Raw genomic sequence first — 25,447 nt, forward strand, 5'->3', positions numbered from 1 at the left:
TTTAAAAGAAGTGATGTCCTGATTTTAGTTGATATCTTCTAGCTAGGACTATAAGTAATGGATTGCGAAAGAAAACCTTATCAGCCATGCCAAAAGCCCATCTATCAAGTTTGCGTTTTTGTTTCAAATGTATTTTTACATCACAATATCTGAATTCGTGTCTGCGACTAAAAGTGAAAAAATACAAGTTAGAGTACAAATTGATCTTTTTTTTTTCTTCGTAGTTGAATACAAAAATATCTGTAAAGGAAAATAAAAACATTAGTTATATATAATGAATTATATATATATATAAATATTTAATAATGTTTTTCGTCTCTCTACATAAGATATTATTTGATTAAATGATAATTAAAAATCAAATTATTAATATATTTTTATAAAATTATTTTAATAAATACATTTTTTGTAAATATAAAAAAATTAAGAAAATAATGTTTTGAAAAATATAAATAGATTTACAATTATGTAAAAGAAATAGTAAAGTTTATACTGATATATATATATATATATATATATATAATTCATCAACTTAATCAAATCACAAATATTTCATTAACATATAATAAATACATTACTTAATTCACGTTTTATAAAATAAGAAATTCTAATGCAGGTTATATTTTATAATTTTTGACTAAAGTTTAAAATTTTATTTTGGAATAAAACTTTTATTTTTGCAACCCTCCACTACCACACCTTTCTCCCTCCACCTCCCTTATACTATTTTGTCTCTCGATAAAATTTTATTTTTCGGGTTATAATTTTTTAATTTTACCCATTCATAACTTATTTCACTAATAACCTATTCTAGTCCCGTACATGACTAAAATATTTTTCTTTCATTTTAACATTATATTTTTTTTTCTCTTTCTTAAATCGTTGTGAGATACTACAAGTTGCAAAGGTTGGTGGTGGTGGAAAGAATTGTCAAGAAGTCTCCCTCTCGTGGTGCAGTGTCGCTCTCGTGGTGCAGTGCGTGGAGTGGTTCAGTGCGTGTCGTGCTTCCTCGTATTCGAATAAACCTTAAAATAAAACCCTAAAATAAAAAACGTAAACGGAGGTGACATCCTTCAACGAATGCCAACATCCGTTTAAGGAAAAACGGATGTCGACATCCGTTTTACCTTAAACGGATGTTTCTTTCTTTTGTCCGGATGTTTCTTTCTTTTGTCCGGAACTTCTGTCAGAAAAATGTTTCTGTCACGTCTTTTAAAGCCACTAAACTTCATTTAATAATGCTTTTCGTCTCTCTACACCTTTTTCATATAAGATATTATGTGATTAAATGACAATTAAAAATCAAATTATTAATATATTTTTATAAAATTATTTTAATAAATACATTTTTTGTAAATATAAAAAAATTAAGAAAATAATGTTTTGAAAAATATAAATAGATTTAGAATTATGAAAAAGAAATAGTAAAGTTTATACTGATTATTGATATATATATATATATATATATATATATATATATATATATATATATATATATAATTCATCAACTTAATCAAATCACAAATATTTCATTTACATATAATACATACATTACTTAATTCACGTTTTATAAAATAAGAAATTTTAATGCAGGTTATATTTTATAATTTTGGACTAAATTTCAATATTTTATTTTGGAACAAAACTTTTATTAATATTTTTTCTTTGAAATTGTCCAGTTTGTTACTGTTAGAAGAGAATGTTAGAATGTAAACAAAACAGAAAACACTTTATTGTTCAGGTTTATAAATATTGTAAAAACATTCATAATTTGTTAATGTGAAAAGTTTGAAATTCAGTACCTTGTGAGTGTCTCTATTTTTCTCTCTGCGTTGTGCTACATTGCTCCGGTGAGTTGTGTGCTTCTCCGGCCAGTGTGGTGGTGTGAATCCCTAGCACGAGGGTGGCTCTCTCTAACTCTCGGATTTTTAGAAGTGTGCTTCTCTCTCTTGTCAGAGTGTTACATAAGGTTTAAAACGTTATGTGGTTTTCCTTTTATGCCCCTCACTTTAATAGAGAAGAATAGAAGATAAATGTTCAAAGATGTGGTTGTTGTTGGTCTTCCTGTTGCTCCTCCTATTGTTACTCTTGTTGTTGCTCCTCTCTCAGCTTTTTTAGGTAGGTCTGTCAATCAAATTTTAAGTTTTGTTAATAATAATTCAGAAGTGAAAAAGAAAATGAAATGCACATAAAAACAAACCCTTAAATGATTGGATACATGATTGACCTGCAGCCCAGGGATGTTCAACGCTTCATGTATTTTTTTTGATTTAGCATCTAAAAAACATGTAAGATAGTAAGATAGTCAACATAAAAAAAAGACAAATATGGATAAAAAAATAAACAATACATACTTTCTAGATCCATACGCTTAATAACTTCATCAAATTGAAGTTTCATTTCGTCTGTCCATGTTATCCTTCTCTTTTTTAATTTCATGGTTTCCCTCATAATTTTATCCTTTAAGGTTTTGAGGTGTAACTCAACCACAGGTTTTTCCCAATAATTACATGCTCCTAACTTATAGGCCTCAAATTGAGAAGTATCACGGTAATCCTTAAACATTACTGCACATGTAAAAAATTTAACAATTTAAACAATTATTTTAAAATAATTTAAATTTTTATCAATTAAAAAGTTGATAAAGAAAATTGCGACTTACGAAGAACAGGTATATTAATATGTTTTGTATTAAGCAAGTCTATGAAGGCAAAGCCATCTATAGCCAGCATAAGAGTCTCCATCATTATGAAATCAATCCGTGTCTTGGATTTTTTTCATTCCAGCACATATTTCCAACCTTGTCCTGAGTTTAAGAATGTCGTAACTACACATAATACACATGATTCAAATTGAAGGATAAGAAAAATACAATAGTTTATTGTCATAAATAAAACATTAACCATTATACCAAACAGATTGCATGATGAATAATGATGTGGTGCAGTATTTCTTGAAGAATTCAAGAACAGTAGGATCATCATCAATGACAACAAGTGGATAATTTGAGGAACATTCATTTGTGTACTCATTGACGGCCAGACTCCTGATAGCACAAAAACCAAATAAAAAGTGAAACTCTCTTTAGAAAAAAATACAATTCCTTTAAAAACCCAAATTAACTTCTTTTAAATTACACAATGAAATAAACATCATAAAATCCCCTATGAAATTTCATCCCCTCTTTCTTAGGTTTACACGTCCTCAGAAACCTCTGTAAACATCTGCATTCTATAAATCACAACTATTCACCATCAGAGTCAATTATCAGTCCAGACTAATTCTTCAAATGTACTCAACGCACTCAAATCAACCATCGACATCATAGCACATTCAATTTTTAAAGTAATATCATGTCCAACACACAAAAAAAGTTTGAGCCCAACACACAAAAATATATATAGGGTGTTGCTCCCTCCACCACCACACCTTTCTCCCTCCACCTCCCTTTTACTATTTTGTCCCTCGATAAAATTTTATTTTTCGGGTTATTATTTTTTAATTTTACTCATTCATAACCTATTTCACTAATAACCTATTGCAAAGGTTGGTGGTGGTGGAAAGAATTGTCAAGAAGTCTCCCTCTCGTGGTGCAGTGTCGCTCTCGTGGTGCAGTGCGTGGAGTGGTTCAGTGCGTGTCGTGCTTCCTCGTATTCGAATAAACCTTAAAATAAAACCCTAAAATAAAAAACGTAAACGGAGGTGACATCCTTCAACGAATGCCAACATCCGTTTAAGGAAAAACGGATGATCCGTTTTACCTTAAACGGATGTTTCTTTCTTTTGTCCGGATGTTTCTTTCTTTTGTCCGGAACTTCTGTCAGAAAAATGTTTCTGTCACGTCTTTTAAAGCCACTTAACTTCATTTAATAATGCTTTTCGTCTCTCTACACCTTTTTCATATAAGATATTATGTGATTAAATGACAATTAAAACTCAAATTATTAATATATTTTTATAAAATTATTTTAATAAATACATTTTTTGTAAATATAAAAAAATTAAGAAAATAATGTTTTGAAAAATATAAGTAGATTTAGAATTATGAAAAAGAAATAGTAAAGTTTATACTGATTATTGATATATATATATATATATATATATATATATATATATATATATATATATATATATATATATATAATTCATCAACTTAATCAAATCACAAATATTTCATTTACATATAATACATACATTACTTAATTCACGTTTTATAAAATAAGAAATTTTAATGCAGGTTATATTTTATAATTTTGGACTAAATTTCAATATTTTATTTTGGAACAAAACTTTTATTAATATTTTTTCTTTGAAATTGCCCAGTTTGTTATTGTTAGAAGAGAATGTTAGAATGTAAATAAAACAGAAAACACTTTATTGTTCAGGTTTATAAATATTGTAAAAACATTCCTAATTTGTTAATGTGAAAAGTTTGAAATTCAGTACCTTGTGAGTGTCTCTATTTTTCTCTCTGTGTTGTGCTACAATACTCCGGTGAGTAGTGTGCTTCTCCGGCCAGTGTGGTGGTGTGAATCCCTAACGTAAGGGTGGCTCTCTCTGCTTTCTCTCTAACTCTCGGATCTTTAGAAGTGTGCTTCTCTCTTGTCAGAGTGTCACATAACGTTTAAAACGTTATGTGGTTTTCCTTTTATGCCCCTCACTTTAATAGAGAAGAATAGAAGATAAATGTTCAAAGATGTGGCTGTTGTTGGTCCTCCTGTTGTTACTCTTGTTGTTGCTCCTCTCTCAGCTTTTTCAGGTAGGTCTGTCAATCAAATTTTAAGTTTTGTTAATAATAATTCAGAAGTGAAAAAGAAAATGAAATGCACATAAAAACAAACCCTTAAATGATTGGATACATGATTGACCTGCAACTGAGGGATGTTCAACGCTTCATGTATTTTTTTTGATTTAGTATCTAAAAAACAGGTAAGATAGTAAGATAGTCAACATAAAAAAAAGACAAATATGGATAAAAAAATAAACAATACATACTTTCTAGACCCATACGCTTAATAACTTCATCAAATTGAAGTTTCATTTCGTCTGTCCATGTTATCCTTCTCTTTTTTAATTTCATGGTTTCCCTCATAATTTTATCCTTTATAGTTTTGAGGTGTAACTCAACCACAGGTTTTTCCCAATAATTGCATGCTCCTAACTTATAGGCCTCAAATTGAGAAGTATCACTGTAATCCTTAAACATTACTGCATATGTAAAAAATTTAACAATTTAAACAATTATTTTAAAATAATTTAAATTTTTATCAATTAAAAAGTTGATAAAGAAAATTGCGACTTACGAAGAACAGGTATATTAATATGTTTTGTATTAAGCAAGTTTATGAAGGCAAAGCCATCTATAGCCAGCATAAGAGTCTCCATCATTATGAAATCAATCCGTGTCTTGGATTTTTTTCATTCCAGCACATATTTCCAACCTTGTCCTGAGTTTAAGAATGTCGTAACTGCACATGATACACATGATTCAAATTGAAGGATAAGAAAAATACAACAGTTTATTGTCATAAATAAAACATTAACCATTATACCAAACAGATTGCATGATGGGTAATGATGCGGTGCAGTAGGATCATCATCAATGACAACAAGGTGGATAATTTGAGGAACATTCATTTGTGTACTCATTGAGGGCCAAACTCCTGATAGCACAAAAACCAAATAAAAAGTGGAACTCTCTTTAGAAAAAAAAAATTACAATTCCTTTAAAACCCAAATTAACTTCTTTTAAATTACACAATGAAATAAACATCATAAAATCCCCTATGAAATTCCATCCCCTCTTTCTTAGGTTTACACGTCCTCAAAAACCTCTGTAAACATCTGCATTCTATAAATCACAACTATTCACCATCAGAGTCAATTATCAGTCCAGACTAATTCTTCAAATGTACTCAACGCACTCAAATCAACCATTCGACATCATAACACATTCAATTTTTAAAGTAATATCATGTCCAACACAAAAAAAAAGTTTGACACTACAAGAAAAAATTGAATTACATACAGTCAAAATCCGTATATAACACTTAGTTACATACGACTTATATACGGAAAAAAATCCGTATATAAAACTATCGTAGATAAATTATATACGGATATATCCGTATATAATTTATATACGGATTTTTCCATATGTAATTATATACGGAAAAATCCGTATATAAAATCTGTATATAATTATATACGGAAAATCCGCATGTAAAAGTCATATATAATTAAAAATTAATTACATACGGAAAAATCCGTATGTAACTTTGTAGTTTTATAAAAAAAAAATTATCCTAATTTTCTATTCCTTTTGCAGTCCTAAACCTCTTAGCATCATTTGTCACCCTCTCAAATTCCTCTATCACTCACTTCATGTTAAACTCTTCCACTTTCTCTACCATCTTCACAGTGCTTCAACTGCAGCTATTACAAAAGAACATAAGAATTAATTAAGACAACAACTTACAACATTAATAATAGCTATACAGATATATTAAAATCATTTTATTGAAGTAAAATTGCACAGATATATTAAGAATGATGTGATAGAAATCTAGAAAAATTAACTAAGATATTGTATAATAACTCTTATAATGTAAGATTACATGTCATAAGAATAAAGAACAATTACTTTATAACATCAATAAGAATATCATTGAAATATTAAACTTAAACTTGTTTGACTTAACCTTTATATATTCAACCTTATTTTGTACTCTAAATTCACTTTTTGTAGCATACTATTTTCGTCAAAATGTGCATATTATTGAACTTACTATACTCACCTAGTAATCATTAATAAACTTACTATTATTCAAAGTCCTTCCAAAACAAAAAGTAACCAAACCATCCAGTCAGGTAACGTGCAATCAACTTTAAAACTAAGATAGCATATTCTAACAAAATGAAAGTAACTCTCAGATATTTCTAAAAATGTTTTCTTAAAAAATCTAACCAAATTTCCCATCAATTTATTAACATTTATATTGCATACTTAACTTCATAGTTCTACATTACTCTCCAACCACAAAATGAAATTACATTTTCTCCCTCAGATGCAAATTTAAAGGGGAACAACCCTTGAATAAAAATCAAACAGATCCAGTTAAGATTATGATACAGCAGCATGCAATAATGATGTCTACAAAATTGTTATTAACTCAAACAAGTCTCAACAATAATATCACAATACTGCCTTGCAACTAAAAATAAGCATATATGCCTCTATAAATGATCTATATATTACATAAATTTTGGCCAAATTATATACCTTAGAAAAGAAGGAGCCATACAGCTTTGGGGCTCTGTACCATCTTGTAGCAACACAATCCTGCAATATGGACCAGAAGAAATAACGAGAAAACTCAATATTACTTTTGAATATAAAGAAAATTACATCAAAGTCTTAATCAATATTATAGTAATACAATACTTTTCCTTCATATATGAATTTAATAACTCAAATCCCTGTTTTCTTCATTTTATTTGAAGGGCAACGATTGGTACAAAATATTGTGTGGTTCTGAGAGAGAAAACTTAATGGGATGTCAAAAATCATGCAGCAGGGTTGGAAGTATCTAGCTTGTTAGAGTACTTGGAAAGCCATTTTTGCTTGTTCTTCTGTAAAGCGTTCCAGTTTCGAGAGAATTGAATAAGATATTCCCTTAACAACCCAAGATTTACCCCATCTCCTACCAAAATGCTAGTTACTCCTATTTTAGAGACCTAAGGCAATAATATCCGATGATGATGACAACGAAATGAATTTAAAAGAAAACGTGAGAGTTTATATTATTATCGATTGGATGTTCCTATTCTCATCATCGAAAAAGAGCATGGAGTTGAAGGGGACAACGGTTCTCGAATGAATCTGTTGAAAATGATCTGTTTTATGTGTCTAGCTAGAATATATTTCCTGAACAAACCAAAGTTCACAAGAGAAATAAAAACCTAATGCATGTTGCTTTAAATTTGAATTGAAAATTCAAGATAAGCACAAGAATTGACTTGTGTGACGAAGAGAGAGGAGAAGCCCAATTTGTTGAGGAAAATTATTGCTATGTCAGCACTTGGTGAGCGAGAAGCGATTGCAACGTCGATGCCTTTCTCTTTGAGCCCTAACAATATGCCTTTGGTGTGAGGATACAGAGAGCGCATTTCAATATGAAGAGTAATAAGTTATCAAGAATGAACAATCTCATATTAGCTCTCTTAGACATTTAAACAAACAGTTTATGAGCATAATTAACATATAATACTCAGAATTAAGACAAAACAAGCCAATACAAATTCAACCTTACATGAATCAGAGAAAAACATCAAAACAGAGATGCGAAACAGTGTCAACACAATAATGAATCAAATGAAAACACAACACAAAGGAGAGAGATACTTAGCTTTTGAATTGCGTGGAAGAATCAGAGCTCTGAATACCACCTGATGGAAGAGGCTCCAAGGAAGAGGACTGAACGCGCGACGCGAGCTGATTTAAAGGACCATGAAGCTTCTCCGAGAATGAAACGCAGCGAAATAACAGGGAATTAGAGATCGAGAAAGATTCTACCAAGACCTAAGGGCGATAACCTTCACACCAACCCTAGACAAAAATAGAAGAGAGAATTTGAAGGACAACGAACCGAATCAGAGATAGGACTCACAGAAACACTAAATAGAGTAGGAACGCTAATCTGGACTAAAGGAACCCAAGAAAGGGAGGAAACTTAAAATGAACCGATTAATAGGTTCAAAACGAGATTAAACGGTGGAAAAGAATTTTCAATCGGAGGAAAAGCTTTTAAACGGAGTAAAAGAGGATTTAATCGGTGAAACTTCAAGAAAATGGTGAAAGGATGACGAAACCGTAGAAGGAGATGAAGATAATCGGTGGAAGAGGAATTTTGTTGTTAAATAGGCTGAGGCAGGAAAGAAATATGAAATAAGATAATGAATCTGTGAAGAGAAAGAAAGCTTACCGTTGATGGTGAGCTCTCGAGAAGAAAATGAATGTGGCTAATGATGCGGTCTGAATGAAGACGTGGCAAAGGAAGAACGCGTGGCTACAAGGAGGGAAGGAAGAAGAAAGAAGTAAGGGTGTGAGATGGGAAACAAAACCATCTGAGGGTTTCTTCTATTGAGAAAAAGGAAGAAGAAAGGATTTGTGGTTTTTTGTTTTATCCGAAATGAAGGAAGAAGGAAGGGTCAGTGAGTGAGGGACTCATTTTGGAGAATTGTAGTTAGGTTTTTTTTTCAAAGTTAGAAGAAGATCGGGGCTTTTTCTAAAGTTTTTTTAATTATTAATTAATTAAAAATCCGTATATAATATCTGTATGTAAAATGTTTAATACATACAGATTAAAATCCGTATGTAATAATCCGTATATAAAATACAATTTTCTTGTAGTGTGAGCCCAACACACAAAAATATATATAGGGTGTTGCTCCCTCCACCACCACACCTTTCTCCCTCCACCTCCCCTTTACTATTTTGTCTCTCAGTAAAATTTTATTTTTCGGGTTATTATTTTTTAATTTTACCCATTCACAACATATTTCACTAATAACCTATTCTAGTTCCGTACATGAGTAAAATACTTTTCTTTCATTTTAACATTATATTTTTTCCTCTCTTTCTTAAGTCGTTATGAGATACTACAAGTTGCAAAGGTTGGTGGTGGTGGAAAGAATTATCAAGCAGTCTCCCTCTCGTGGTGCAATGTCGCTCTCGTGGTGCAGTGTGTGTCGTGCTTCCTCGTATTCGAATAAACCTTAAAATAAAACCCTAAAATAAAAAATGTAAACGGAGTTGACATCCTTCAACGGATGTCAACATCATTCAACGGATGTCAACATCCGTTTAAGGAAAAACGGATGTCGACATCCGTTTTACCTTAAACCGATGTTTCTTTCTTTTGTCCGGAACTTTTGTCAGAAGAATGTTTTTGTCTTTCTGTCACGTCTTTTAAAGCCACTTAACTTCATTAATTTGCTCAGCGCACATGTATTGGTGCGCTATGCGAATTTTCTTAATTGCTGCACTTTAACTCATGTTATTTGCTTAGCACACATGTATTGGTGCGCTATGCGAATTTCCTTCTTTTGGCAGTGCGAATTTTGGCTTTCGCTTTGCGAAAATTGACTGACAGAGTCTAAATAATACATAATTTCCTGTACAATATTTTACATAACAATCTACTACCTATTACAACTTTTCAATGAGGAACAACATGAATAATTACAAGATTGAGCTCATTTATAAGTATAAAAATAACTCTTTTTCACACTTATCACCCAACATCATAATAACAGTTTATCACAGAATACTCACATTCGCTATTGTTTCACCCAACCTGACGAGTCTAGAATCAAAACACAACTCAAACAAAATACAAGAATTCAAGAACATTGGATTTAGCTCTCCATACCTTGATCTGAATTCCTTATTGCGATCAACTCTCACCTTCCGCGTGCCAAAAATCTCTCTTTCTGGCATGGATCTTTTTTCAAAAAGAAGAAGAGTAGAGAGAACAGAGAAAAACGAGAAAAAGAAAGAAACGAAGAATGTCGTTATCCGTTGAAGGCCCAACGGATATCCGACTTCCGTTGTGGCCTTCGCGGGCTCCATTCACGCCAAAAACTCAACACACAACGGCAGTGCAGAATGAACAACAGCAACAACAAAGCACACAACACACCGTAACAGAAGACCGCAAACACCAAATGCATCAAACAGTCTATCATCTATCATGCATACAATCAGAGGAAACAACCACTAACCTGTTGAAGAGCAAACGCACGAACAACCACTGCCACAAACGGCGCACCACCAACGCAGAGAAGACAAAAAGAAGAAACGACGAAAATGTACAATGCTGGTAACAGATGTGGAATTGAGGAGAAAGAGAGAAAGGGAAAGTGGGTTGCGCTGAGAGTAAGAGTGAAAGGGGATTAGAGTTTTAAAAAATAAAATGTAAAATAAGTAAAGATAAAAGTAAAAAAAAAAAGTAGGATTGGAGTTTAAGAAAAATTGGAGACTTATAGCCTGTGTTAACTTGAGCATAACTGTTCACGAGCGTTTAAGAACGATGAAATGTGTGTTCACTTTAGTCGGAATGTGAGGAAAGAAAGCTGTAGATTTGCGGGTTTGGAGAATTTTTCATCACCCACGGGAGTGCAGAGATTTGGAACGATTTACCCTATAATGTCTAATTTACCCTTTGTACATTGAATACCAAGCTAACATAATAATTGATTTTAAGATGATGGTTGAAGATGAAGAGTTCAAAGTTAAAGAATAGGAAGAACAGTGGAGTTATATTCGGGTATTTAGTTCCCAACCTTCATATTCGATTCAGGAGTGTGAACAATTTGTGAAGAAGTCGTATTCGGTTCCCACTCGTGATATTCGGTTCCAGGGGAGGCATTTGACGTTCCAGCGTGATGGTATTCGGGGAGCATTTCGTACCAAGCTTGGAGGTGGAGGTGCAGGCGCCATGTTCGACCGCACTGCAGGCACCATGGTCGACCACACTGCAGGCACCATGTTCGTTGGTGGAAGAAGGTTGCTCTCCTGGTTTCTCACGCGAGATGAAGAAACCCCAAGCTGGGTTGGATGCGCGATCTGGAGCAAAGACGAAGGAGAAAATTGGTTCCCCTGCAAGCAGTCCAAAACTGAAAGAGAAAAAAGAAGGGTATCTCCCTTTCTGCCCCGCGACCTCCCTAGAATGGAGAAGGAGATAAATCGCTCACCGGCGACGCGACAAAAAGACCCCAATGCTAGGTTTATCCATGAAGAAAAAGAGATTGCACGAACCAAAGAGAAAGGGAAAGAATTTTCCCCGTGCGCGCTGCAAAACTCCCATTGTTGGAGTTCTTGGTTGGAGAAGAAGAAAGGTGTTACCCTAGCTGCCTTTTCGTGTGAGACAGAGAGAAAGGGCGTGAAGAAGCTTCACCAGGCAACCCAAAGCGGGGCCTGTGAGAGGATAAAGGCCCAAACAAAAATTGGAAAAAAAAAGACTGAGGAGAAAGGCCTAAACACACCCTTTTCTTTTATCTGATCAGTACCACACCCGATCTTCTCCCTCCACCTCTCTAATTTTTTTTTAAATTTCAATTTTATCCCTTTTGCTTTCACTTTTACCTATTTTACTTTTTATTTTTTAAAACCCTAATCCACTTTCACTTCCACTTCCACTCTTTTTCTCATATGCAAGCCCCCTCTCCACCCACTTTTACTTTATTTCTTTCTTTTTAATATCCATATAGTTAACATCATTCTTCATTTTCTCATTTTCTTCATTCTTTATTCTTGAAAGCTTAGTTATATTATATTATATATGACACTTTTGTCATATTTTTTTAAAAGTAATAGAAAGAAGTTGACAGTTTGAACAACAAATTTCATGTGGTAATTCATCAACATATGTGGATACAGGGATTTCTCAATGTGGTAATTAATTATTATATTCAAAGTCACAGTGTATGATATATGGTGGTGACGTAGAAAAGGTAAAGGGGACGCGTGTAAGACCCTAGGAAATCAGCACTACAATTATAGGTCAAATCCCAATTATTGCACACCACGTCACTGTTCAGAGTCATTAAAAACGCACTTTGCACTGCATGCACGAGCGCCACGTGTCACGTTAGAAGTTTCTGAAATCAGAAGTGGGAGTGCAGGTGTCAGCAGAGGAGACGCTCGTTCGTTTGGGCGTGGAAATTAACAAAACTGAGTTTTTGAAAAACTCTCTCTCACCTGCACGCACTCTTCTTCTTCCTCAGAACTCAACTCTCCATTTTCTCCACCTTCTCTCTAGAAGCCTTCACCTTCTCTCTACTGTAACTCATCACTTTCTTCTCCGATCACGCTTCAGAACAGTAGAAACGTTCCTGGAGACGTGAGCGTCATTCTGGACCGAACAGAATTGGGATCTGAGCTGGTAAGTTCTCGTCTCTAACCGTTCGACCTTTTAGTTTCATGCGAACCCAAGTTCTGGTTGCATGCATGGGTTATAGGTCTGAGTTGTTCTGATTTCTGATGTTTTAGATTAAGTGAAAGTTGTTGAGCGAAACCTGAGGGTAGAACGCTGTTAGAGGTCGAACAAAAACCTTGCTTTTTGGGAGTACACTGCTATCCAGGTAAGGGAAGCTTATTAAATTTAATTCGTATGTTTGTCTTGTACTGTATGAACATTACGTGTGTCGCATGAAGTATGAACTGTGTTATTTGATTGTTGGTATATGATCGTAAGTATGAGGTGTATATTGGTTGAGTATGCATGATCGAACGTTGCGGTACTGCATGAACATGATATATGTTGGTTGAAATGTATGATATGGGTGATACGTGTGAATATGAAATATACATGCTTAGAAGCGAGTGAATGTAAGTGAAACTTGAATATCAACTTCCCTATGATAACGTATGTCCGACATTAAACGGTTCTCGACCGTTTGGTGTTCTAGTAAACTTCTTTGAATTGGAATACTTTCATTTGGGAAGGATTCTGGTCGAGCATGAGCTATGTAGGTCTTTTACTTAGAGCTCATAATGAGCAGTGTCGATCTTACACATAGTAATCGTATTGGGTAGTGCTCGGTCTTACACCAAGCGCTCTTACTCTTCTCTTGAAAAATCTTTGTAATACAGATCATCCATCTGTGTCGATCGACAGTGTCGAGCACCCTCGTAATACATACCATTCAACTGTGTCGACCGACAGTGTCGAGCATCCTTGATAATACAAATCATTCATCTGTGTCGACCGACAGTGTCGAGCATCCTTGTAATACAGATCCTTCATCTGTGTCGATCAACAGTGTCGAACACCCTTGATAATACAGATCGTCCATCTGGGTCGACCGACAGTGTCGAACACCCTTGATAATACAGATCATTCATCTGTGTCGATCAACAGTGTCGAACACCCTTGATAATACAGATCGTCCATCTGGGTCGACCGACAGTGTCGAACACCCTTGATAATACAGATCATTCATCTGTGTCGATCAACAGTGTCGAACACCCTTGATAATACAGATCATTCATCTGTGTCGACCGACAGTAACGAGCACCCTTCTTAATACAGGTCATCCATCTATCTGGAAGTCGGTCCTATTCTGTTTTGGAACGGGGTAAGTTCTTCAGTCTCGTTCCTCACGGTTTGTCCTCGTTATAAAGAGGGCTGGGCGTTTGTGATTTTATGTACTTGGACTGAAAGATTATGAATGATGAACAGTATATGTGATGAATAACGGTTGTGGAATTGGAACGAGCGTTCCAGGGAGGAACGACTCTAGAATGAAAGTATTGAATTGTAATGTATGAATGTGGACAAAGCTTGGCCGACGTTTCATCCTGATGTTCCGTGAGTACTCGTCCTCACGTAGAGGGGGTACATCATGTGTGGGAACGGCAGGAGGTCCTAGTCCTTAGGGTTACTTTGGATGGAACGGACTAACCTCGGGTGGCAGCTGAGGAGAAATTCAGTTATCACATCACCCGGGTGCAAGAAACGTAGTAGCTACACAAGATTCATACAGTCCGGACGGTCAGTCTAGTATCAGGAATTGATTGAGTAATTGAATGAGTTAAATTATATGTTGAGAAATATCGATCTGATTGTTATGTTTATGAAATGTGTGTTTTACTTGAATTAAATTCAATAAGCTTACCCTGTGTTCTTTTCCTTGCGTTGTCGATCGTCATTGTACGTCCGTCTTGTCCTTGCGATGATCATCCGTGTGGATGGGAGCAGATGGAGGTGAGCTGCTGGAAGAGGCGCTGGAAGAAGAAATTTTGGATGATGCCAATCTGGTTGAAGTAGAGGTTAAGGTCGAGCCTTAGAGTGCTCGACATGTGGTAGTCTTTAGTTTTTCTATTTAGCTTTTGAAAGTTCAGTTGCGGGTTGTGTAACCGTTAGTATTAGAACCTTGGGATACCGCTGGCAATCTTAAATTTTGTACTTTAAGCCGTTCGACAATTTGAAGTTCGCATCTTTTTGTAAAGACTGCACTGTGTTAATGATTAATGTAATTACTTCTGATTATGGTGATCACTATATTTTGAGATGTTACAACGCGTGATACTATTAGCAAAGAAAATTGTAGACATTAATTAGATTATGTGTTAACGGACGTGGAAATTGAAAAGAAAGAGAAAAAGTGAAAGTGGTAGTGAATAAAAAACTAATTAAGATTTTACTTTAGAAACCTTCTAATTTAATCTTTAAATAAATAAAAAAAAATTTGATAATATTAAATGGCTCTTAAATTTAAATTTTAATGATTAAATAATTAATTTTAATTTTTTTATAAACATTTTTACAATTAAATATAACATTGACAATTATCATTTTATATTACTTTAATAATTATAAACATTTGGGTAATCTTAATTTATACCAATTAAACAAATTTTTTAAAACTGTCACGTTAATCAAATCGTACACCAATTCTCACTTTACCTTTAAATTCACTCTCAATTACTTCTAAATCCATTAAAATAAACAGAATAAAATTTACTTTCAAATTCATTTAATCACTCTCTCCTAAATCATCTCTCTTAATGACCTCAAGTGAATACAAGAGTAAGGAGAATATAGGGTAACAGAGAGAGTAACTCGCCATACTGAAACCTCTCTACTTCTCATGCCTTATGGGCCTTCTAACCCAACCTAAAAAAAAAAACTGATAAAAAATTAAAAAAGAGCAAATGAAACGAAAATAAAAATAAACCTATTTTTCGACCGTATTTTCCGACCCTATTTTCAAAGTGTTCAATGTTTCTTCTATTTTAATTTGACTTGAATATAAATTTGGCTTTTGTTTTTTTCCCAGTAGATTTTGATTTTTGTTAATTTCATTTAATTTAGTACTAACAAGGTTCCAAATAGATGATAAGATGTGAGTAGGATATATATTTAAATGGTATTTGTACAAGATATTAAAATAAATTAAGTTAACAAGAATTAGGGGACTTTCTAAAAAATTAACAAGAATTAAGAAGATTAAAAAACTAAGACTGCATTGAAAATACTTAACTAAAAAAAACAAATTAGTATATAAGCCATTTGCTTTCTAGTATAAATTTTACTTTAGGAGGATGGATGAAGCCTCTTTTTCATGATTTATAATGTCTTCCATTTGACATCTAAAACAGAAGACTTTCGATATCAAATAACTTTAAATGTTAAGATTTTTTCCCTTACTTTATACATACTCGTGGGATGTCACCAAGATCAATTATCAATTAACTTTGATATAATTGTGAAGGTTTTATTTTGCAAACAAACATACATTAAAATTCAAAACACTACTTTCAATTTAAAATATTAAAATAATGAATTTTTGAACATATGCTTATATATATATATATATATATATATATATATATATATATATATTAGATATTTTACTCATTTTTATATGAGTTAAGATTTTAACTCACCTTAAATTCCTAATAATACTATAATGTTTTTATCCTTATTTTCATCAAGGAGGAATTGTTTTTATAAGGACATCAATTTTCTATTTTTTGTTTTATAGGATCAAACGATCAGGTTGAATTATTCACACCTAAAGGTCAACCTTGCTCTTAAGCGATCTTAGTTATAATATTAAGTTCTACATATATAGTTTATGTATCAAATAACCTATGCAAGTAAGTTTTCAAACAAATATCATATTAATTTGAGTCATTCTAAGACTTAATATAACGTGTACAGTTTGATTAGATATACTTTAATTGCTAATAGAGCCACTGGGTAGGAAGAAATAAATAATTACATTGAATACGATGTTAGAAAAAAAAATAAAACACAAAATTGGATAATTATCTTAATTGTGGTGAATTATCTATAACTCGGTTATTATATCACACACACCTCATAAAAGTGTTATCGAAGTCAATTTCTTTATTAGTAAGATATTTTAAAATTCAAAAACATTAATCACATTATTAATTCTTGCATATTATCTCTTGAATTTTAACTTTTTCACGACTTGAAAAAGAATTTAGGAGTTAAAAAAATGTTGATTTATTGAATGCCACGTGTTGAATTGAAATGCAAAATTGATTTAGACACACTGCCTTCATACAAGATTAGATTCACTTATATTCACTTATATTGAAACATGTTGGATAAGATGCATTATAGACTACTACGAAATTTACGTACGGGTGCTCTTTATTATTTGTATTTGTAATATTGTTTTAAAAATTCATCTAACTAAATTAATTATTTGAGGTAGAATTATAACGTTTTTTTTTCTTTTTGTATAATACCTATTTGGTCCCAATTTTGGTTGAAAATATTCTAAATGGTCATAATTTTTTTTTGCTATTCAATATTGTACTAAAGAACGTTATTTATGTTCAATTTAGTCCTTTTTGTAAACAGCGTGTAAATGGTTACCGGTCAGATGTTTAGACTCTGACACGTCATCATCATCTCCTATCTCAAAAAATCCTAATTTCTCCTACACAGAAATCCTAGTCACCACCTAACCCTAACCGCCGCCGCCATGGTCATGGCCAACCATCATCTTCGCACCTTCATCATCTTCTTCACCACCTAAGTCCTAATTGTTGAATCACCATCTTTGCAGCTTGCCAAACCACCATCTTCGCGCATCATCTTCCTTGTGCTTCTAAAACATTAGGCCGCCACCACTGCTGTGCAACAAAACCCATTTTAGACCGTTGTCACCGTAACAATCACGTCACTCATCGCGAGAACTTGCAACTACCACATCTCCATCCGTGACGTCATTAAAGCAAATCACGAGTCTCCCTCCTTTAGCACCAACCTAAATCGTGAGTTTCGTATAATATTCATAGCCAACAGCGAAATCTCCATGGCCGCCGCTACTACTACCACTCTCCCTTCTTCAATGCGCCGGTCGTGACACACACCTCCATCATCTTCGCCAACCCCAAACCTGCAAACCAAAGAACCAGAAATTCGCCGCGGCACACACCTCCATCAACTCCACTGTTCGGTAGCCTCACCCCCTCAGCCGTTCGCTTCCCTTCTTCTTCTCCCTCACTGCTTGGCCTCTTCCTGCCTTCCAACTCACAATACCACAAAGAACTCCACCTAAGTCAATACATGACATTTCACTCTGTAATTACACATCTGAATATCTGACCGTTAACTATTTAAATGATATTTGTAAAAAGGATCAAATTAAACACAAATTACATTCTTTAAAATTACATTAAACAATATAAAAAAAATTGGAACCATTTAGAATATTTCCAACCAAAACTTGGAGCAAGTATTATACCTTTCTTTTTTTATTGTTTTAACTGTTGGGAGAAAGAATTAGAAAATGTTAGGATAAAAAAGAAAACCCTGCAACCGGAACTTAACCCAACTTAAACCCTCGCTTCACGCATTTCTCACTCCTCACACACTCACACAGTCATGGCTGAAGCTTCTGTCACGCTTGGGGGCAAGGCTTCTTCTCTCTCCTCCTCCACCGTCTGCGCCGTCGCCGCAGCTCTCTCGCAAGTGCGGATCGACTCAACTGCACTCGATAGACTCTCATCCTCCTCCTTCTCCAAGAAGGCCACCACCGCGACAACGACGTCGTCTTCGTCTAATCACAACATCACTGTCCCGGATTTCCTAACCCTAGAAGAATCCCGAGCCTTTCTTCTCGTCCTTCTCAACAGCCTCATCATTTCCAACGCTCCCTCTCGGACTCCCCTTGTCCTCGCCGAAACTCTCAATTCCAATCCTAGCACTTTCCGATTCGATGACGCTGACCTCGTCACGGAAGATGAACTCACATGCTCCACGCTGCTCGGGATTTCCGCCATTCTCGACCATCACTCCGCCGCGCTGTCCGCGTTGGCGGATGTGGCAGCCGCGTTCTCCTGCGAGGCCTTGAAGGCTGACGTGGCAGCCTTCAATTTGATGGATTCTGGCGATGGGCATAATTCGAAGGAGGAGGTTGGCGTTGCCGCGGACTTGAGGGTTCTGCTCAACGGATCCAAGTCGGTTGGTAAGGAGAAGGTTCGATCCGTCGCGAGGGTTCCCAAGGTTCACGGGAGTGTGAGGGAGCATGCTAAGTCCGTGCACTCGAGGATGCGTGTTGAGTTGAATTCGGGGGTTAAGAGCGCGATTGGGAGTGAGGAAGCTGTGTGCACCGTTCTGCTGCCGTTGGCGGCAGCATTGCGTGAACTTGGCGAGTGTAGTTTGGGACGGGCGAAGAGTAATTTGGAGGGTATTGGTGGTGGTGATTTGAAATTGGGTGTTGGGGAAATTTTTTGGAAAGAATGCCCCGTTGGGGATGGTTTGAGCAGTGGTTTTAACAAGGCTGTTAACTTGTTTTTGGGAAAGGAGTATGGTAAGTTTGCACACGAGGTCTTTGTGCTGTTGGGGTTGGTTTGGAAAGTTGTGGCATGGGAAGTTGTGACGGCGGTTGCGGTTCTAGAGGCTGCTGAATTGAATGAGGTGATAAAAGGTGCTAAGGAAAATGGTGAGAATCCGAAAGTAGAGGAGAACTCGAAAGCAGAGAAGAAGAAGAAGAAAGTTGTTTTGGGGAAAGGGACTAGCTCGATTTTGGCATTGTTCAAGGAGAGGTTACAGAGTCGTGGAAAGTTAGCTTTGGGGACTTGGGTGGCAGATTTTCTATCATTTTTGGATTTGACCAAACCCGAGTTTAACGAATTTTTATTGAAAGTCAAGGATGTTGTGGAGAGCAATGAAAGCAGAAGATTGCCCAAGATTCCTAAGGTAATTTCTCTTATGTTTGTCTGCCTGTTTGATTTCATTAACTTTGTGTTTATTGGGTGTGTTGTAGTCTGTTTAAGTTTTTCACTCCGTTGTGTTATGGCCCGGGAAAAAATATATGTCTGAGCACTTTATTGGTTAAATTTAATTGAATATAAGCCAAGTAATCTTGTAATTGAGTTGCTGAAATTTTGGTATTGAATAATTGAAATGTATTTGAAATTGTGTACTCATTGACAATTTTAAAGGAAATGGCTTAATTGTATCTGATGGACAGAGAACAATGGAATACATGTGCATGATGTTCTTTTGTTGCTAGTGACATTTTACAAATAGAATAGTCAATTAGAATTTTTAAATGACAGTAATATGCTCTGGGTTGACCAGGTGGGGGCAGGTATTGGATGTATATGCTTATGAGAAGAAGTGGAAACATCTAGATGATAATGCATCTGTAATTTTATAGTGATTTTTGTTAGCCATAGTTCGCTCTGATACAGACATTAGAATGATAGTCTTCATTGTCCAGGTCATACTTTAAGTCATTTTGCTCAAGACCTTCCTTTGAATCATACATAACCGTATTTTTACAACTTGTACTGCTGAACTAATATTCCTTCTTTTGGCTGTAGTTTGTGCTTGTTGTCTATAGATAATGGATTTGTTTAACGGATGTATGTTTCTGAGTGGGATATATTTGTTGGTAATCTTACCTTTATTTCCTCTATACAATTTATCAGGGGACTCGTGATTTTGCTAAAGAACAAATGACGATTAGAAAGAAAGCTTTCTCAATAATAGAGGAAGTTTTTGAGAGGCATGGCGCCACTGCCTTAGATACTCCTGTTTTTGAATTGCGAGAAACTCTCATGGGAAAATACGGAGAAGATTCAAAGTTGATTTATGATCTTGCTGACCAGGTAAATATGTTTATTGCTAGTTATGACGAAGCCTTCGCTTATCTCTGGACAATGATATTATGAGGATAAACTGACGGAGTTCAAAATTCTTAGAGCAGTGTATATGTTTCCGTATAGAGTTTTTCTTTGTTCAATTTCCAGTGCTGAATACAGACTTGTTTTTAGGTACCACTGTTAGGATCCTAAGCCAGAGTGGTAGCCCCTTTCTTCCTAAATTCAAAAGAGTTTTATTTCAACTTCTTTCTAATTTATAATCAACTTGTTTTGACAGGGTGGGGAGCTTCTTTCTTTGAGGTACGACTTGACAGTTCCATTTGCTAGGTTTGTGGCTATGAATGGTCTGACATCTTTCAAAAGATACCAAATAGCTAAGGTTTACAGAAGGGATAACCCATCTAAGGGAAGATACCGTGAATTTTATCAATGTGACTTTGATATTGCTGGTACTCCACCTGAAAAAATGGGCCCAGATTTTGAGGTCGTTAGGATTTTGACTGAACTACTTGATGAGCTGAACATTGGGGAATATGAGGTAGATTTCTATGATATTCATTCTTTAAAAGTATTGTTTCTGTGAAATCGTAGTACTGGCTATTGAGTTCATAAATTTAAGTTGGCATCAACCATCATTTATTATTTCATGTTCCGTCACATTATCCATAGTTATTTTCCTACTTATTGGTTAAAAATATATTTAATACCGGGCTCAGAATGAGTGTTTTTTATGTTTTACCTTTTTCTTGACTCTTTTTCTCAGATAAAGTTGAATCATAGAAAGTTACTGGATGGCATGATGCAAATATGCGGTGTTCCTCCGGAAAAGTTTAGGACAATATGTTCAAGCATTGACAAGTTGGACAAGCAGTCTTTTCAACAGATAAAAAAAGAAATGGTAAGCACATATGCTGTTTGTGTCTATGCATGCATATGTTGTTTGTGTTTGTAATTTGCAGTTTCCCATAAAACCAAAAAGGAATTTTGTTTCTTGATTTATATATCTATAGAAGTATACAGGTATCATCCATTCGCTGGCTTAGGTCATTGAGATTTGTCATTATTGTTGTCGTACTTTTAGGTATAATGCGTTAAAATTCACACCATTTCATATTAACTATTAGTATCTGGAAGTTAATTTTGTAATTTAACTTCATGGTTAGTCTATTATGTTAATGTGCTTTTTTTACTGTGATGCTATAGGTGGAAGAAAAAGGATTAACTGCTGAGACAGCTGACAGAATTGAAACTTTTGTTAAGGAAAAAGGATCTCCTTTAGCATTATTATCTAAATTTATACAAGAGGGTAGTGATTTCTCTAAACACGAAGGAGCTTCTGAAGCATTGAAGGAACTGGAAATTTTATTTATAGCTCTTGAAAAATCAAAACGGATTGATAAGGTGGTTTTTGACTTGAGTCTTGCCAGAGGTCTGGATTATTATACTGGAGTTATATTTGAAGCTGTTTTTAAAGGAGGCACTCAGGTATTTTTCATGTCTTTTTTTCTTCTTTCCAGTATAAAACTGGATTATTATACTGGAAATTTTGTCTTTGTCATCCTTTAAGGGGCAGAACATATTATGGATGTTTAGGTATAGTGGATGTTCCCTGTGTTGCGCATTACAAACTGCGACAGGCTAAACATGTTAATTAGTCATTTATTTTAAATGCGCAATTGAAACGCAAGATGAAACAAAATGTGAAACAGTTTTTTTTTTTTTTTAAAAAACTTTTCTATGTTAAACATAAGAAAAAGATTGCAAAATATGAAATAGCGTTTAAGTTTGAAAGAGTTTATTTATATGAAATATGTTAATTTTGATCCCCCAAAGTTAATCTAAGTTTTATGTCAGACTGCTGGTGGCTTTTGATTTGTTAGGATGAGAAATTAGGGGGTGTTTACTTGTTTCTCTGTTCCCTTTTTACGTTTCCTATTTTCACTTTTTAATTACTAAACCACCACATTGTTTTAAAATACAGGAAACAGAAGTACAATTAAATGCCCCCAACTTTCATAACGAAATTTAGGTTGAAAATTGTTCACTGAGATGTTAGGACTGGAATAGAGCATAGGGGTGATTAGCTATAGGAGGCAAGATAATGGATGTTGAATTCCTTGTCTTGGCTATATGTGGGGTCTGTGAAGACTGCTGACTTAGGATTTTGGGTTTGATGATGTGTTGGTTGAATCCAAGCAAGAACTGACTAGGTTCCGGATGATTTGGATTTTTTGCTGTTTGATATTTTTTTTGGTTTGTACGTGGTTTCAAGTTTCAACCCATCTGACTAGGTTTCAAGTTTTTGGGGGGACTGGGGGCAGTTAATTAGATGATTGTGCTTAATAACACAATAAAAGAACCGAGCAATAATTATTAGCACTGCTCCTTATTCTTTTAGATGGATCTGGCACTTACCTGGAATTGCTATTTGCTAGTTAAACCTAGTGAACCTGGTTGTCTGAAACATGATGTCCGAGTTTAATATACAACCGCATTTAAAATAAAGAAGGCACAATGGCGAAAACAATTGGAGGAAATATTTTATGAAGTTTAATTTTACAGGTGTACTTGGATTCCTTGGAACAGCAAAACCGATTTTCAGTTTCCATTGAACACTTATTGAACATGTTTGATGTTATTTTTCAGATCTACTTAGAATCAAAATTCTCTTCAAACTCCAGCTGGCTACAATGTGTTACCTTTTTTTTTTTTTCCAAATCTAGCTGTTGTTCAGCTCTACATAATTTTCTAATTGAAATCGAAACACACTACATGTTTCTGTCTGTGTAAATGGTTTCTTTTCTTTTTCTGTTTTGTCTGGCATATTTATTTTAACTTCTGATGTTCGGTGTTATGGTTCTCATTCTGAGCCCCAAAACCACTTAAGTTTATGGGAGAAGGATATATGGTGTTTTACCCAAGGTTCTTATCATCTGAAACATGTTTGTAGTGTGTACTATTGTGGTATATATGGTTGTCATATTTGTGCAATTACTCAGTGCCTGTGTTCCATTTACATTGTTTTGTTGAGATTTTAAACTTCTATTCGGCAATGGAAATGTGTTTTAAGCAGGTTGGTTCAATTGCTGCTGGTGGGCGATACGATAACCTTATAGGGATGTTTGGTTCAAAAACAGTGCCGGCAGTTGGTGTGAGTCTGGGAATTGAGAGAGTGTTTGCCATAATGGAGCAACAACAAAAGGATCAGAACCAGGTGATCAAAATGTTTGATAAGTGATGAGTAACTTGTTTAGATGCTTATGTTTAAACAATTAAATATTTTCTTATTCAGGTAATCCAGGTTCAGTAATTTTAGTTAGGGTTTTACTTGGTTTTAAGCTGTTGAGTCATCATAAAAGGCCTAGAAAACTAAACTATTTGAGTACGAGCCAGTTCACTTTGTAGAAATCAACTTTATCATTTATTAACAATGAATCAATCTAAACAGCCAAATATATGCAAATATGCAGTTTGCATGATTGCATTACGTACTAGAGACGTTTGTGATTCAAGTTAGTTGAACTTGACTTGATGAATGTCTATTGAGAAATTAGGCAACACCACCGTCGACTTTCCTGGCCAAGAAAGATTGAACGGTGGCATTGTCTAGGCATTATTGTGTAGATTTTTTTATTTTTTTATTTTTTTCCATTTTGTAGTATGTCTTAATTTTCTGTGGTTTGTGTTAGATGGCTCGTCCAACCAAGACAGAAGTTCTAGTGAGCATATTGGGGAATGATTTAACACTTGCTGCAGAGCTAGCCGGAGAACTGTGGGATGCCGGGGTGAAAGCAGAATTCTTGGTCCATAAAAGAAGAACGAAGCACTTCGAATATGCAAAAGAATCAAGGATCCCTTGGATGGTACTTGTTTATGAGCAGGAAGTAAAAGAAGAAGGTGTGGTGCAATTGAAAGATCTGGAGGCCAATATTGATATAAAGACTCCTCGAACACAATTTGTGGAGGAACTTCGTAAACGGTTATACCCTTAAGGCTCAAGGCTCAACTCAACTTTGTAGTTCAGATATCATTTTAACATCAATACTGAGGGAGTGCAAGTTTTGATGACATTTTATTTCATGTTCAGTTAAGGATGTTAATTGAGGAAATTACATTTTTTTATATATAAAAAAAATATCAAGTTGCCAAGTGTTCAATTCAAACTTAAAATTGATGGTCCTTCGTTCTTTTTCTATCGGGCTTAATTTATATAAACGTCTGCGGCTTCTTTCTTTTTCTTATTCACTTTCCGTACATATATAGATACATGGATTAAAGTTCTCTTAAATCAATTCATGTTAGCCTTTTCCAACTGGGGTTGAAACAATGTCAATGATATTCTTAAAGTTTATCTAATGTGGTATGGTTTAAATATTGATTTAATTTTGTAGTTTATCATTCAAAATTGAACCAAAGTATAGTTATTTAATGATTTTTATATTTTGTATTTTTAATACAGGTCGGAAGTAAAAGGAAAAGCTTATTTTTATTTGTACTAAAAATGAGAATTGAGTAAAAACACACAGAAGTTGTCTTAATAAACATGCAATAAAAATCTTTTTAATTAATTAATTAGGTCACGCTAATAATATCTATTCTAAAAGGATAAGAGATAAAAATTGAGGCGTCAAATAATTCTAATTATTTAAAAACAACTATGCAAAAATTATACATTTCTAATGCGATAAATATTGTATTGGTTAACAAAAAGTTGGAACTTAATTAAGTAGCATAAGCCCAATTAGTTTAAGGAGTTTGAAGTGGCAATTAACGTAGGTGTAG

At 34.4% G+C, this 25,447-nt stretch overlaps 1 protein-coding gene across 1 annotated transcript; it reads left to right on the plus strand.

Moving 5' to 3' along the window:
* Window positions 1-18,390: 18,390 nt before the first annotated feature.
* Window positions 18,391-24,822, plus strand: LOC124823175 (Class II aaRS and biotin synthetases superfamily protein). The gene is made up of 7 exons (XM_047295348.2): window positions 18,391-19,754; window positions 20,492-20,671; window positions 20,943-21,203; window positions 21,429-21,563; window positions 21,869-22,150; window positions 23,739-23,879; window positions 24,355-24,822. The coding sequence occupies exons 1-7, from the start codon at window positions 18,438-18,440 to the stop codon at window positions 24,655-24,657; spliced, it is 2,619 nt and encodes an 872-aa protein (XP_047151304.1). The 5' UTR covers window positions 18,391-18,437; the 3' UTR covers window positions 24,658-24,822.
* Window positions 24,823-25,447: the final 625 nt, after the last annotated feature.

Source organism: Vigna umbellata, chromosome 1 (genome assembly GCF_029865625.1).
Source record: "Vigna umbellata cultivar VRB3 chromosome 1, Vumbellata_1.0, whole genome shotgun sequence".
Taxonomy (NCBI): Eukaryota; Viridiplantae; Streptophyta; class Magnoliopsida; order Fabales; family Fabaceae; genus Vigna; species Vigna umbellata.